The 15,086-nt window shown below is 38.5% G+C and overlaps 3 protein-coding genes across 7 annotated transcripts in view; 2 read left to right on the top strand and 1 right to left on the bottom strand.

Annotated features, from left to right (window-relative positions):
• UFSP2 (UFM1 specific peptidase 2) overlaps positions 1-12,048 on the top strand; it is a 31,568-nt gene extending 19,520 nt beyond the window's left edge. For all 3 annotated transcript variants that reach the window (XM_007507913.3, XM_056802963.1, XM_056802964.1), the window contains 5 exons: positions 996-1,160; positions 1,619-1,743; positions 3,683-3,759; positions 7,180-7,304; positions 10,238-12,048. In XM_007507913.3, the coding sequence (XP_007507975.2) occupies positions 996-1,160; positions 1,619-1,743; positions 3,683-3,759; positions 7,180-7,304; positions 10,238-10,324 (579 nt within the window). In that variant the 3' untranslated portion in view covers positions 10,325-12,048. The remainder of the gene's footprint in view (positions 1-995; positions 1,161-1,618; positions 1,744-3,682; positions 3,760-7,179; positions 7,305-10,237) is intronic.
• ANKRD37 (ankyrin repeat domain 37) lies at positions 10,428-15,077 on the bottom strand. 2 transcript variants are annotated; one of them, XM_001368873.5, is made up of 5 exons: positions 14,742-15,077; positions 14,369-14,521; positions 12,870-12,961; positions 11,773-11,993; positions 10,428-10,862 (listed from the first exon to the last, which is right to left on the bottom strand). In XM_001368873.5, the coding sequence occupies exons 1-5, from the start codon at positions 14,766-14,768 to the stop codon at positions 10,846-10,848; spliced, it is 510 nt and encodes a 169-aa protein (XP_001368910.3). In that variant the 5' UTR covers positions 14,769-15,077; the 3' UTR covers positions 10,428-10,845. The 2 variants fall into 2 exon arrangements, with proteins under 2 accessions (XP_001368910.3, XP_007496108.1); XM_007496046.3 differs by having other exon boundaries at positions 10,428-10,859; positions 14,742-15,044.
• The window catches only part of LRP2BP (LRP2 binding protein), a 52,425-nt gene continuing 51,858 nt past the window's right edge, over positions 14,520-15,086 (top strand). For both annotated transcript variants that reach the window (XM_001368937.4, XM_007496045.3), the window contains exon 1: positions 14,520-14,786. The gene's annotated coding sequence lies outside the window, so the exon portion shown is untranslated. The remainder of the gene's footprint in view (positions 14,787-15,086) is intronic.

Here is a 15,086-nt window from a genome sequence, read left to right as displayed (position 1 = left end):
CAGATCAACACAAACATCTTCTCTTTTATTTCTTCAGTTCCTTTTATCTTCCTTTGGAGGCTTAAAATGTTTAAATTCATTCCTGGTTTTGGATTTTATTCTGTGCTATACACAATGCAATCAGGTGTCAAATAAACTTTGAGTGTATTAGTGTCACAGGAAGTTGACCAGAAGTACAAAAAAAATAGAGTTATTTGGGCCATAATAGCTAGAGTTGGGACTAGAGGGAGGGAGATAATTTGCAACTCAAAAAAATGAATATTAAAAAATAAATAACTTTTAAAAAAGTAAAAATAATTATGTCAGTGATGATGAAGAATGTTTAAGAAGTCATGCATGAGAAGCATGTCAAACGAAAACCATCCAAACTAAAAAAATTGTTTAGAGATCTTTTATCATCAGATCATAAGTTTAGAGATAGAAGGAACATTTAACCCTCTCATTTTACACATGAAAAAATAGGCTTAAGGAAAAGGGGCTGGAAAACTGTGATTCAGTGGATGAACACTGGATTTAAGAGTTAAAGGGTCTGGGATTGACCTGACTGCTTCTTTTACCTCTGTGACTTGTGATTTTCTTTCTTTCCTTTTTTTACATTTAATTTTTATTTTATTTTTTTCTCAATTATATGTAAACAAATTTTTAGCATTTTTTAAGCTCCATGTTTTTTCCCTTCCTCCCCCTTCCCTGAGAAGGCAAGCAATTTGATATAGATTATACCTGTGCAGTCATTCAGAACATTTTCATATTAGCCATGTGGGCAAGTGATTTCAATTCTGGGTGTGAGAGCCCCTTCTCCCACTTTTCCCCTGGGGCTATAAAGAGTTTGGGGAGGGGGGGTAGGAGGGCATGGAGATAGGACCATGTTATTTTGTTCATTCCTATCTAGAAATGCTCTACAGCTCATCTTGGGCATCATGACTTAGTTTGCAAATGGTACTTACATAATGGTACTTAATATGATATTTTGTTATATTTTCTTTTTTTCTGCACAGATTTACACAGTCCATGGCATATATGGTTATCATCATTACATGCAGGATCGGATAGATGACAGTGGCTGGGGCTGTGCTTATCGGTCTCTACAAACTATCTGTTCTTGGTTCAGACACCAGGGATACACCGATAGATCCATTCCAACACACCAGGAGATTCAGCAGGTAGAGAGCCCCTGGTTTTGAGTTGTACATTTTTCAAACCCATTGAGGGCATTGGCATTAATTCATACTACCTCTTCATGGTAGAAGTTTATTTCTTTTTTGAAGATATCTAATCCTTGAAAAGCTTTCAAATTGAAGAACAGAAATTAACAGAGGCAGGAAAGGAAACAAGTGCCCTAACTTTTAAGCCTAGAGACAGGTGAATGATGCAGTGGATAGAATACCACACCTGAAGTCAGGAAGACCTATACTATACAAGTTATATAACCTCTGTCTGACTCAATTTCCTCAGCTATAAAATGAGGGTACTTAAATAATATTTAATCTACCAGGATTCTTTTAAAAATAAAATAAGATAATATTTGTAAAATACTTTGTAAACCTTAAGTCACTATATAAATGCTATTTTTTTTTAACATATGTGTATTTTTTCCCCCATCCAATGGGGCATAATAAAGGCTCTTGTTGATGTGGGAGACAAACCAGCAACATTTGTAGGGTCACGCCAGTGGATTGGTTCTATTGAGGTACAGCTAGTTCTGAACCATTTGATGGGGATAACTTCAAAAATACTGTTTGTCAGGTAAGGACACTGCATTGACTTTTTTTATAATGGTGTTTTTTTTTGTTTTTTTTTTTGTCTAAAGGATAATTTAGTGCTATAATTTATCTTTCATTTGAAGTAACATTAAGTTTTTGCTTCCTTTCCTTTTCCCTGCCTGCCCCTTTTTCGTTTTCTGCATTTTTGTTCTCTTTTTGTAATCCTTATTTCCTTTTGATTTCCTTTTGATTAGGTTTTCTGAATTTGTATTTATGAATTAACTTAGCAGAAATGTGTGTATAATTTTGGATTAGATCTGGGAGATATTAGAAAACTTTTAACCTAGAATTGAGTGATTGGGAATATAGTGTCTTTTTAAGGCCAGATTCACTAAAAAATAATCTTAAAAGGGAAAATATTTGTCATTGATCTATGATTTGTCTATTATATAAATATATAATTAAGTTGCTCATTTTGTTAAAATATTTTTAAATACATTTACAGTGTGGCTAAAATATATTGAGAAATATTATTTGCCAAACACTATAATATGACTTATTTTAATGTATATTTATGAATTTCATATTATCACTGCACATCGTTCCATCAGATTCTTTGTAACTATGGCAACAGCTTCTGGTGGCAATATTAAATGCCTTGACTTCTGTATTTGAAAAATTCTCATTCTAACATTATGTTTGATACTGAAGATTGGCTAAGACGATTCATGGAAATAAATAACAGCATTCCTAATGATATCAATGTGAAAATTCTCTAAAGTGCCACTGTATTAAAATATAAGAAAGTTGTGGGGTTTTTTTAAGAGTCACATTGCCCTGGCCTATGTCATTTTGTGATGTCACAGGATCACAGCTGCAGAGTTGAGGGGATCTTACTTATATGGTCATCTTGCCTAACCCCTTCATTTTACAGTTTTTAATGTCATTATCAAATCCTGCTGTAATTTTGTTCAACTGATTAACTATTGATCATATAATTTCTGTAGAATTAACCCCTCCTTGGAACTTGTTAAACACATTAATATAGGTTTAATTATATTGGTTTTTAAATTAAGTTTTGAAAAACAACAGTAACAACTTAAGTTTAAGGCCTTGTCAGCCTTAAACACCAAAGTAAAAAATTATCCTTGAACATCTCCTTCAAAAGAACATGCTTTGTGTTACCAAAAGAAAAAAGATAACAGTGGGATAGTAATAAACAAAGCCATTCATGGTTCAAAATGGGGACCATATGAGGTGAGAATCTCTAAACTCATTCATAAAATCTTGGTCTGATGCATAGGAGACAAGAAGTAGAGAATCCAAGATTTCTTGTCACTTTATGAGCACATGCCCTTAGGGAGTTTTAGTTATATAAACATTATAAATACTTCTTTGCTAACTAAAATAAACTCAATCTCTACCACAATCGAGGTGAACTAGAATTCTCATAATTCATTATGGCTACTTCAAGATTCAAATCTATGGCTAAAGAGATAGAAAGTTCTTCTCTGTCACTACCACATAAGTTGGTCCTTGACTACCCAGCACCGACCTGTAACCTATCCCAAATACCAGATATCCACTAGAACATTATGAATTAGTTAGGTAGGTAGAGTGAGTAAATATCCAAATATATTTTCAAGTCCACATTTATCTACTGGCCCAAAATTTCTCCCTTGTCCTTTATTTGATGAAAAGCAGCCTGGTGTAGAAGACAGCATTGTATTCCAGGCCCTGCCCATTATGATCATTGGCATGTCACTTAGGCACTCTACCTAGTGCCCAAGTCATTGTTATCACTTAGAACTAAAAAGAATTACTGCAGACGATGTTATTCTTTTTCCAAAAAGCTTTTAGATTTACCCATTTTATTATATTTTTACACAAATAAAAATTGTTAAAACACTATTCTTTAATGCTTTTTATCTAAACTTGGAATTGAAGATTAGAGACCTCATGCAAAATTGTTTCTTTCCTAGCCAAGGTTCTGAATTAGCTTCTCAAGGAAGGGAACTTGCTAATCACTTCCAGAATGAAGGAACTCCAATAATGATTGGTAAGGTGTTTGGGGTACAAGGAAATTGTTGTTATTAAGACAATTTAATTATATGAGAATCTGAGGGCCCCTCCAGTTCCTCCTGGTTGCTTTATATTCATGCAGTGAGGAAATGATAGCAGCAGCAGGGAGCTTGAGTCCTCTGAGTAACATTTCTATACCATTTAAGGAAAAACGAGCCAAACCTGCATGGGAAAAGGAGTACCTAGGCTATTGTTCTTACCATACCAGGTCTTCTTGACTCCAAACCCTCTGTACTCACTGCCTTTTCTTGATGATGCCTCTTTTGAGCTCTTTTTTCCCCCAAATCCTCTTCTCTTTCTTCTTTCTGGCCACATTGTCCGTCTATATGCAGATAAATGTTCAGTTGATAATATGGCTTCTGTTTCTGAATCCACTGAGTTCCATTCATATGCTTTCTGCCATGTTTCTCTATAATTCCTGGATTTCTTCATATGAGTATTATTTTCTTAATGTGGAATGCTACACACATGTATGTATAATGGACTGAATGCCATGCTATAATGCTGCACACATATGTATGTAGTGGAAGGGGAGAAATGGAGTTACCCCCCCTACTTAATTTAGGACTAGAGTGTGGTAGAGATGGAATGGAAGGAGCTAAAAGTTGGAGAGGGAGGATAGATTGTTCCTCCTCTCTCTTTCCCTAGTAAAACCCACACTAATTGTCTTTCAGAGTCACAGACTATATTTCTTCAGAGACTGGGTTAAAACAATGTCCAAGACTGAATTGCTTCTCCCCCCTGAGAAGAAGGTATAGCTTTCCTCCCCAAGCTTCAGGTCTCCCTAGATATTATGAAGCAAGCACTTGATCTAATCAAACAGCTATTTATTCTTAAGGAACACACATAAGGTAGGGCAAGTAAGATGGTGGGATAAGGTAATGGGAAAGTGGGAAGTAGGAAGTCCCTAAAGGCTAACAACTGACTCCCTTCTCCCCAAATCCTGCCAGGGTCAGGCTTTGCCTGCCTGACCCTCTGGGGTCCGTTGTGAGAGCTGTCCTGACTTCTCTCTGTCCTAGTTATGATATGAAGTTCAAGGACTACTTTAGAGGGATAGAGAGGAAATCTTTCTGGGATGGATAGCTTTATGACAAAGTCCTATCCACCCCTGTTGTCTTCCACTGGATTCAGGGGTCCGGATTCACAGAAAGATGATCATGACTCAGAGGTTCTCTCAGACCAACCTCTCTGAAGGGCTCCCCAAAGAGAAGTGAGTTAACTGCTTGGATTCTCTCAGCTCTTCAGTTCCTTCTCTGGAATTCTCTGTCCTCCTTGCCCTTCCCCCGCTTGACTTGTTCTTCTGGCAGATTGAGTCTGAGTTTCCTGTCTTACATATATAATGTACACATATTCATTTGTACACAAATATGTATCTATGCATGTGTATTTATATATTTTAAGCACCCTTTCAGAGCCATGTTCCTATGGATTCTCGATGATAAGAACTCCAGAACATGAATAAGGTAGCACTTATTCAGAAAGGTAGTGACAAAGTAGTACTCTACTTGTCCTCTAGCCAAGTAAAACCTAATCTATAATACATTCTGCCATATAAAAACCCACCAGTGCCCTCTAGAATAGCCTTACATTTTCAGTTGTTGTTATAGTTAATTGTGGCCAACTCTTTGTGACCCCATTTGGGGCTTGCTGCAGGGAAGGCCAGCCTCCCACAGGAGATGGAGTCTTGGAGGTGGGATGGTGTTGGCAGAATGATGAATGGGACACGACTTTCATATTCAACCCGCAGCACAGGTTTCACAGAAAAAACTGCTCTACCTTGGCTGAGGCTTGGCTTTATTTTATCCCCTCATGGTCACATATCTACCGGCACACGTCATTTTCAACATACATGTTTCCATAAATCCCAACAACAGACATGAAGTCTAAGGAGATAGTCAACAAATCATTGTTGCTAAGTGCGGGGTCAGAGAGGAGAATCAACATGACCCAGATTTAGGTTAGGGAATTCTGAACACAGATTTGCCAGAATTTATATGCCTAAAAAAGAGGGTTCTATCTAAGTGGGTGCATAAGGACCCTTAGGTTTAATTTTATGAGTAAAATCTCTTGGTAATATTCTGAGGGGGACAGAGTGGGACATTTATATTAACCCTACATGCATGTTGTTCTCATCTATTTTCCTGGGGAATAATCAAACAAGCAATGTCCCTGCTGCCAAGGAATTTGCATCCTATAGAGGGAAAGATAATATATACAGAGGAATGAAAGTTATTAGGAAGCCTGAGTGAAGGGTGGGGGTCAGGATGGGTTTAGATGTATTGAGTATTCGTGTATTACCTTGTTTGGGAGTGTAGACGTGTATTACCAGGTTTGGGAGTGTAGACAGGTGGGGGTTAAAAGGAGAGCATCTGGGAAAGGGTACATTGATACTTTATTTTGGTAGTGAAGAGGAGTTCTTATTTGTCTCAACCATCCAACATCAAAGGCCAGTAAACTCCCCAAACTTTCTTACCCAGCATTCATAGTTTAAAGCAAGATGATCCTCTACATTCATCTATTCTTATACTGTTTCAGTTAGTAAAATAGTATCTTTCATCTAATTCCTTTGTGGAGCAGAGAAATGGAAGGGTATAAATCCATTTCTTAGATGCAGAGAAATGTTGTTGTGAAGAATGATTGGTAATTACAGGGGCAGCTAGGGGGCTAAGTGGATAGAGTGCCAGGCCTGGAAATGGTAGATCCAGGGTTCAAATCCCGCTTCAGATACTTCCATGTGACCCTGCACAAGCCACTTAACCCTAATTGCCTAGCTATTTCAGCTCTTCAGCTTTGGAACCAATACACAGTATTGATTTTAAGGCAGCAAGGTTTTGTTTGTTTTTATTTATAATTACAGAGAGAAGACTAAAGGAGAAACATGATAGCTGTCTTTAAATATTTAAAGAAATGTTACTTGTAGTAGTACACTTGTTCTGTGATATTTCAGAAGGCAGAACTAAACAAGAGGTGAAAGTTATAAGGAGACATTTTAGCTAAACTTAAGAACGGACTGCCTAGCTCTGAGCCATTCAATGTGGGTTGCGTTGCAGCAGTCAGACATTCAAACACAACCCCAATTTGTTAGTAGAAATATTGTGGAAGAGATTTCTGCACTAGTTGTGGTTTGGAGATGATGATCTGAGGCCCTTTTGACAATTAAATTCTTTGTAGTAACAAAAATAACTAAAGATAAACACAGTAGAGCATCAAGCCTGTTTTGTTTTGTTTTATATATCATTTCTAAGTATGCCTCCCTATTTTTCTCTAGTCTGAATGGTGTAGGTTCTGAGCTTTAAATCTGCTTGGGAAAATTAGAAAATAAAGTAATTCTTTTTGAACATAAAGTTTGAGACACATTTCCCAGTTTATTTCCAATCCTATGTTTCCTCTTCTCTAGGTGGAGGAGTCTTGGCTCATACAATACTAGGAGTGGCGTGGAATGAGATAACAGGGCAGATAAAATACCTTATTCTAGATCCACATTACCCAGGACCAGAGGACCTGCCAGTCATTTTGGAAAAGGTGGGTATGATAAAGGAAAATCACATTGAAGCCACAGAAGTCAGATCAGTGTTGTTATTCATCTTGACCACCAAGGACTCATGGAAAAACAGACCATCCTCCATACAAGAGACACAAGGAAGCATGTGTTGTCAAATGTGGTTAATACTTGTACTACTTTGTTTAAACAGAAGATTCTATTTGGGGAGGGGGGGCTTCGTGGTTAGGAAATGATAGTAATGGCAAGGGGCAGGGGGAGTTAAATGTTTTGCAAAATAACATTAGGTATCAATTTTTAAAAGAAAAAAAAATTTAACCCTTACCTTCCATCAGTTCCAAGGCAGAAGAGTGGTAAGGTCTAGGCATTGTCTAAAGTCAGATTTTAAACCCAGGACCTCCAGTCTTTGGGCCTGGCTCCCAGTCAGATGGGCCACCTAGCTACCCCCAGGTACCTATGTAGAATTAATTTAGTCTTGTAGAGTCTAGAGCCAAGAAAATGGGTTTTGAAATAAAGAAAATGAGCTTTGAAAGTTGATGTTTCTGCTGTTTGATGATGTTACCCCTGTAAGTGACCAACTTCAGATAAAAGGATGTTTTGTCTTTGTTTTTAATTAGGAACAAAATTAGTTAGGATTTGGACCACATTTATGGAGTCCAATTTGGGGATTTGGCATTTGGAACAATTTTGGAATTTGAAAGATTGACATAGTTGTAATGTTTCAGGAACATTTTAGATATTGCTCAAATTACAACATTTGTTTATTGGATGTATAACTTTACAGCTTGTCCATCTGTATTTAGATTTGACAGAGACAAGATGGAGAGACATGAATCAGGCCTATAACTGAGCAACAGGAGGGATCCAGGCTAGATTGATTGTCTATGGCAACCTGCTGAGCTCCCTTCTGATCCCAAGACTTTTTGACTTCTCATGAAAGCAAATGTTGCTAAATAGCCACAAATGTAGAGTGATATAGCTTCAAAAGAATTAAGTTACTGTCATGCAGAGATTACAGGATGGAGAGCTGGAAGGTGTTAGATCTCAATGCTCACTTCTCCCAGGCTCCCCTGCTCATTTTAATTCCTTCATCTGGTGGCAAGTGCCTCTCCCAAAAGGGATTGTAACCTTGTGCCTGTACTTAGGAGAAAAGAAGGAAGCATGCAACTAAGCTTTAGGCATCCAAAAGATATTTAGTAAAAGCTATTTCTTAAAGCTGGCTAGAGATGACAATGTGATACTGTGTCCAGATGAGATATTTGTATTAGCAGTTTTCCCGAATGGGGTGATAAATGACATTTCCTAAATTGGCTTCCCAGCTTTCTTATAGGCTAAGTTCTATCAGTGCTGTGGATGCACCCTTCTTTTCAGGAATCCAAGGATAGTGATCATTATCTTATCTGCCACCTCTACTTTCAGATCCACTTTGGGATCTTCTGGTGCAAAGTGGAGAAAAGGGAAGAAATGAGCATATAGGATTGGAATGTTCCCTGGTTTACCTAGGGTTAGCTAATAAGTGGGACATGAGGACTCTATTTAGGATGCTGGTGATATGGAGCTGTCTGGGAACAATGAATACATTATCTATGAGATTATTAAGGAAACACTTTCCAGGACGGTTTTAGAAAGGGAAGAAAATAGCAGAGGACAATTAAAATTTATTTGACTTAGCAAATGCGAAGGATGCAACAACCCAGACTATCTAATGCATGAGACCTATAGGAAAGGATTATTCTGGATATTAAAAGTGAGTAACATTTAGCATCTCTATAGTGGCCTAACCATGCATTAATGCTTGAAAGACGTTGTCTCATTTTGTTCTGTGAAGAGCCCTGGGAGGATCAGAGAAATTATTTGTACCAAGGTATAAGAGCTAAGTGGCAAAATATGACTTCAAAATGACTCCTTATTCCAGTCCAGTGGATATATGTGACCCTTTTTTTTTTCTCATTATGAGGACTTTCCCAAGTCCTAAGTACATACCAGTCAACCCAAGAAGAGTCTTGAGATCCCTACACTCCTGCTGTTTTTGTGATCAGACACTACGGATTCCTATGTAGGTTGAGGAGATCCTAAAAGGATTACAAGCCTAGAACATACCCCTTTTAAATTATTTGGAATAAAGATTAGCTATGTTGAAGAAAGGATTATTAAATGTGATTTTTAGGGATAAAAGATAAATATTAATATATCTTGCCTCCCATAGAAAAGGGGCTTTTAAATTTGAATTTCTGCTCAATTTTCAACCTTAATTTTAAGGTTAAAATAAAATGTCCATTAGGGTAAGAAATAAGATCGTTACTCACTTTTACATTTAACACCTGCCTCATATGTAAAGAGGGGCCTACCTGTGGGCCTGTCTTCACACATGCTCCATGTTACAAGTGAAAGAGCAGAACCTATCGAGAACCTAACTCAATTGAGGATTTTTTTTCCTGATTAAAATATCTGATCTGAACCCAAAATAATTAATGAAAATTAACTACTAAAGGCCTTTTCCAAAAATCAGGTAGCAGAGATACAAGAAAAGTAAGGAACTCTTCTTAGTGCTTTCCTGGTTGCATAGAATCATGTCTGGAAGAAATGCTTTTTGCTGCAGGCAAATACTATTCTTAGTTACAAATAGAAGGAATGGGGTCAACTTAGTCATGGAACTAGTGAAGGAAGAGAGAGATGTTGAACTGTCTGTAGTACATTATAGTTTGCACTATAAAATTCTGAGTGTTTAGATAACTGACTACATTTGGATTTGTTTCCTTTGGAAATTATTGCTGATTTGGATTTTCTGAGACTTTAATGAAACTTAGAAAACCATTACCCAGAAGTTCATAAATGTTTCTTGATGAAGATGTAAATCCACAAACATTTAGATTCAGTTTCCTAGGATTTGGGGGTAAGGAGAGGTTACTGGTGCTAGACAGTGTAACCAGCTTTACTTTTCTATCCTTTGATCTAGGGTTGGTGTGGATGGAAGGGTCCAGAATTTTGGAAAAAGGATGCCTACTATAATCTCTGCCTTCCTCAGCGACCCAAGACTATTTGAAGAATCTGAGTGCAATCAATAGTTGTAACAGAGTGTTAAGGTGCACGATACGTAAAAATAACACCCAGTCTTCATATGAAAACACAAAGTAGGCAGATGCATATAGTAGCAGTTTCCAATGCAGCCATTTAGTTTGAACATTAAGTACATACTATGTTTAAGGTACTCTGTAATCAGTACTTTGTTAACAATAGACTAACATGTCAATGTTATAATAACTTAAGAATGATCAAAGTCTATTTTTCTTCATTATTGCTGGAGCCTTTAAAAAAGGCTTAAAAAAACACCCTAACAAAACATTTGTATTTAGTTCAAGTTAAAGACCTCAGATATAAAGCTGAAACAAATACAACTAAATGCAGCATACCAAAACTATGTGAATACATGTATTCTTGAAATGATCTTCACTCAGAAGAAAGTTAATATATCTTGCTCCTTCTTAGAAGAAGATAAGAACATTTTATAAATCAGTCCAATAGCTTGTGGTCTGCTCCAAACTTCTTTTCCCTCAGCTTACCATTTCAACACAAATGGCCTGCTTAAAAAGAAAGAAAGAAAAAGGATTTTCCTTTGTGATATTTTCCACTGGAATGAATCTTCTCAGTGAGAGGCACTACATTATATAACACCAAGTAGCCATTAGTTACAATCAAAATCTAAAAGGGGCCCGGGAGGAAGACCATTCCTAGAAAACAGAATTAAAGTCAAAGACCCTGAACCTATCAGAAATAGAGGGTTAGGTTCCCAGAGCCACCAAAAACCTATAATCTTTTACTAGGGATTGTTGAAAACATGCTTTTCTGCATGTCTTTAACCAAGACGTCAATTCTGATAATTTGCACTTTCCCTAACAAAATAAAACCCCTAAAATCCAAGGGATAGGAGAAAGAGAGGGGCAGCAATATTGGAAGAACTCCCAAGGTAACAAAGGGGCAAATCTGCCATTTTGAATGTCCCTTTCAGCTCCCTGAACTGTTTCCTCCATAAAAAGCACACACCTGGACTAAGTTCCCACCTGATCTGTACTACTTTCAGCTGGGCCAATGCAGCCAGGGAGGTGAACCCAGATCCCAAAGCATCCATTTTCCCATTTTTTTCCCATTTCTTCATCACTTCCCAAACCCTTTCACAAATACTTTCTTCCTTTTAGAAAATATAAATTTACACAACGTGTCTCTTTTATTCTCTAATGCACAAAGCCATGAATGTGCATAGTTGCCAACTTGAAAGTGAAAGAAGTTACTAATAAAATCACCAGAATGCTTTAAGTCAAAAATGCTGATTGACTGTATTCTAATGAGAATAAAATTGCTAGCATTTCAAAACTAAAGACAGATTGAGCTTTACTAAAGAAGGATTAAATGAGTTTTTTAAATAAAATGACCTTAATTCTAATATTTATGCAGAAATCTTTGTGGGGAGAGGGGTAGAATCTGCACACTACCTACCATCTGATCGATGCTTCTTCCCATTTGAGTTGTCCACAATCCTGGAAGCTCTCTTTTTTTTTAGCAACAAACCACAGTTGTTAGTGTTGAATGAACATTTGGATTGTTCACTTAATTTCATACTCTGTGTGTGTTTAACTGTTGTGAGAAATTTGGCACATTCTAGAAATCCACAAGACCATGCCAGATCTTCTGCAGTCTGCCCATTCTTGTTCTGTAAACTGCAATTTAATCACAGAATTGGAGATCAATAAAAATGACTTGCTATGTCTAAAAGTTTTTTATTATTCTTTGCTTAGTAAGCCCATCAACAAAAACATCCAGTTGAATATTCCAAAAGGAATCTGATTTTTTCAATGTTATGTATTCCTTCCATCACACAAAAAAGAAAAATGACTATAGAAAACAAACGCAAAATTACTTACAATTTATTAAATGTATATTAAAATTCAAGAAAATAACAAAAAGACCTTTTTGCTTATATCCTCTTCTGATCTCTCTCTTCTTTGCATTTTTAATTTTTTTCCCCTATCATTTAACATTTCTTATGGTGACTCACAAAAAAAGTAATTGTTATCAAACTAATTTGACTTCCTGGAAACAAATTGTTGTTGAGTGAAGACAGGGCAGGAAGAGGTAGCTATTTGGCTTCAGGGCCAATATTTTAAAGAGAAAATAACCTCTACACAGGGACTGTCTTGTTTCCTACAATAAGCAAGTGCCAGAGATTTCAAACACAATTTAAATGGAATGGATTTTCCTCCGCCATAACTGAAGAAAAACATTTCTGTAGTTATCAAGCTTGTAAAATGGCTGTAATTGTTGTAAAGCATTCTGATTAAAGGAAAAGATTGAACTACATCAAGTTACCATGTAAATCAAGATTAGCATTTCTGTGCAGAACAGTAATTAAATACTAGTGAACTTTGTACATTGCTGACTCTTCAGATTTCTGGTGTTTCCAAGGAAAGGGCAAAATGGAAGCAGTTATTTGATTTTCTGCTTTTCTGAATTAAAGAAATTACATTAAATATTTTATAAAGGCACTCCAGAAACTGTGGTATACAAAACAAATGTAAGGTGGTTTCATTACTTACTCAATTAGGGCATCACTGGCTACTAGCAGACTGAGGCATTCCAAGCTCCCAGCTTTAGCTGCCTTATGTATTGGAGCTTCTCCAAAAGCATCCTGATTAAAAACAAGAAAAGATGGACATTTAGATTCTTCCTCCACACAAGAACCTCTCCTCCAGCAGATTTCTATCTCAAAGGCAAAGAGGCGATTCCAAAATATGAGAACCGTACTGCTCTGGCTGCATGCCACCTTAGTTTTTTCCCAGTTTCATGATTTACAGCAGAAGTGTGAAAACACCCAAAAGCAGCCTGAACTAAATTATAAAGAGTAACTCAGAAATATTTAACAAAATAAAATATTACTTTTTTTTTAACTGTCAGTGTATGACCCATTTACAGATTAATAGCCCCACCATTCTACTTGAGTTTGACACCACTGATTTACAGTATTTGGATACCACTGCCTACTGCCAAATACCTACAAAAGGACTGGTCCCACAAGCACCTTTTGGATAGATAATGGATCTCCATGCACAATGGAACTCCGTATAGATGGTATTTTCATGAGTCAAGAGCAAAAAAAAAAATACATTCTGCACTCTTTTTGTTAAAAGAGATAAGCAAATCAGATCCAAACTAGATTTAAAAAAAAATCTTCTGGCTTACAATTAACTGTATTAGTTCCAAAGCAAAAAGTGGTAAGGGCTTGCCCTAGGTCACACAACTAGGAAGTGTCCAGGGCCACATTTGAACCTAGGACTTCCTATCTCTAGGCCTGGTTCTCTATCCACTGGACCACCCAGCTAGCTGCTCCATCAATTACAACATTTAAAAACCAAAGAGTGATTTAAGTTTATTCAGTAGGAATGAATTCCAGGTAAACAGCTGAAGCAGTCCTTCGAGAATCTCTCCAGACTGTTAGAAGTAATAGTGACAGTAGTGATATCAGGACTTCCCCAAGTGAGGGCAGCATGGCAAAGAGGACTCTGATCAAATCCCACCTCCAGGGTCTCAGCCTCATCTATTCCTCATCTGTAAAAGGGGTTGGATCTCTGTGGCTTCAGAGATCAATTTCAGTTTTAGATCTCTGGTTAACAGAGAGAAGCTTTTACATTTTAGAACATTTAGGAATTGGAAGGGACCTGGCATTAATTCAACCTCCACAACCGGTTCTAGCTCAGACGTGCCCACCACTCAATCTTAGTACCGCATCTTGGTTGAGTTAGTTTTACCTTTCAGGGAAAAAGCTAGGTCAGGGTGTGAGAGGCAGAACTGAAGCGCAGATGCCCACAAGCTATCGTTATAATCTGGGGCATGGAGACCCAGGGATGTTAAGGGACAGGCTCGATCAAAGGCAACAATGAGAATCTAATCCCCCACAAGAGTCCAATATTCTTTGCAGAACGCCAAGGGGAAAGGACGCATCCAAAAAGACCTGAGTTGTTTGCACCGGGCACTGTGGTGTCTCTGGCCTGCCCCGTCACCCTGGTGAGACCCAACCGTCCTTCAGTTACCTAGTTACCTGTTGGTTGAGGTCTGCTCCCGTCTGCAGCTGCCAGAGCAGAAAAAAGGGATGTCCGGCCTGGGCTGCCAGGTGCACGGGGGTCTGGCCGCAGGCGTCTCGAGGGGCGTTTACGGCGCTGCCGGGCTCCAGCAAGCGCTTCAGGGTGTCCACCTGAGGAGGGTGAGGCATTGAGAGGGGGAAGGGAGGTCACACGAGGGGCCTCTACATCTACGTTCCTCTCTGCGGCCTCGGGCGCCCCTCCACTGTGAGCGCACGCTCCAGACTCCTCTCCGAGGCCCTAACCCAAGTAGCCCTAGGTCCGACTGGGGGCCCCCGCCCGGGACAACTTCCTTCCCTAGCGCTCGACTGACAGAAGGAGGGACGGACGCACCTCAGCTCCACAGTCCAGCAATAGCATCGTCGCGCCCTCTGAACGGTACTACTGGTAAAAAAAAGGAGCCGCAGACGGGCTGGGGATCTGCGGTCAGCAATGCTTTGGGGAACTTCACCAGCTCCCAGGACAGCCCAGTCTGGTCCAAACCTCCCTTACCGGGCCCCCTTCTCTTCCTCCAACTCTTTCTCCTCCGCTTTCTGCAGCTCTTTTCTCCCTCCCTCCTCTTCCTCTCCCTCCTCCCCTCCGAGACCGCCCACTAGCTTAGACCTCGGGGCCTCAGGGTCTGGGAAGCACGTAGACAAACACCACCACGTGGAGTCCAGAGTGGGGGGAGGAGGGAAC

The sequence above is a fragment of the Monodelphis domestica genome, chromosome 6 (assembly GCF_027887165.1).
Source record: "Monodelphis domestica isolate mMonDom1 chromosome 6, mMonDom1.pri, whole genome shotgun sequence".
In the NCBI taxonomy this organism is placed as follows: Eukaryota; Metazoa; Chordata; class Mammalia; order Didelphimorphia; family Didelphidae; genus Monodelphis; species Monodelphis domestica.
This window is presented reverse-complemented; position numbering and strand designations above follow the sequence as displayed.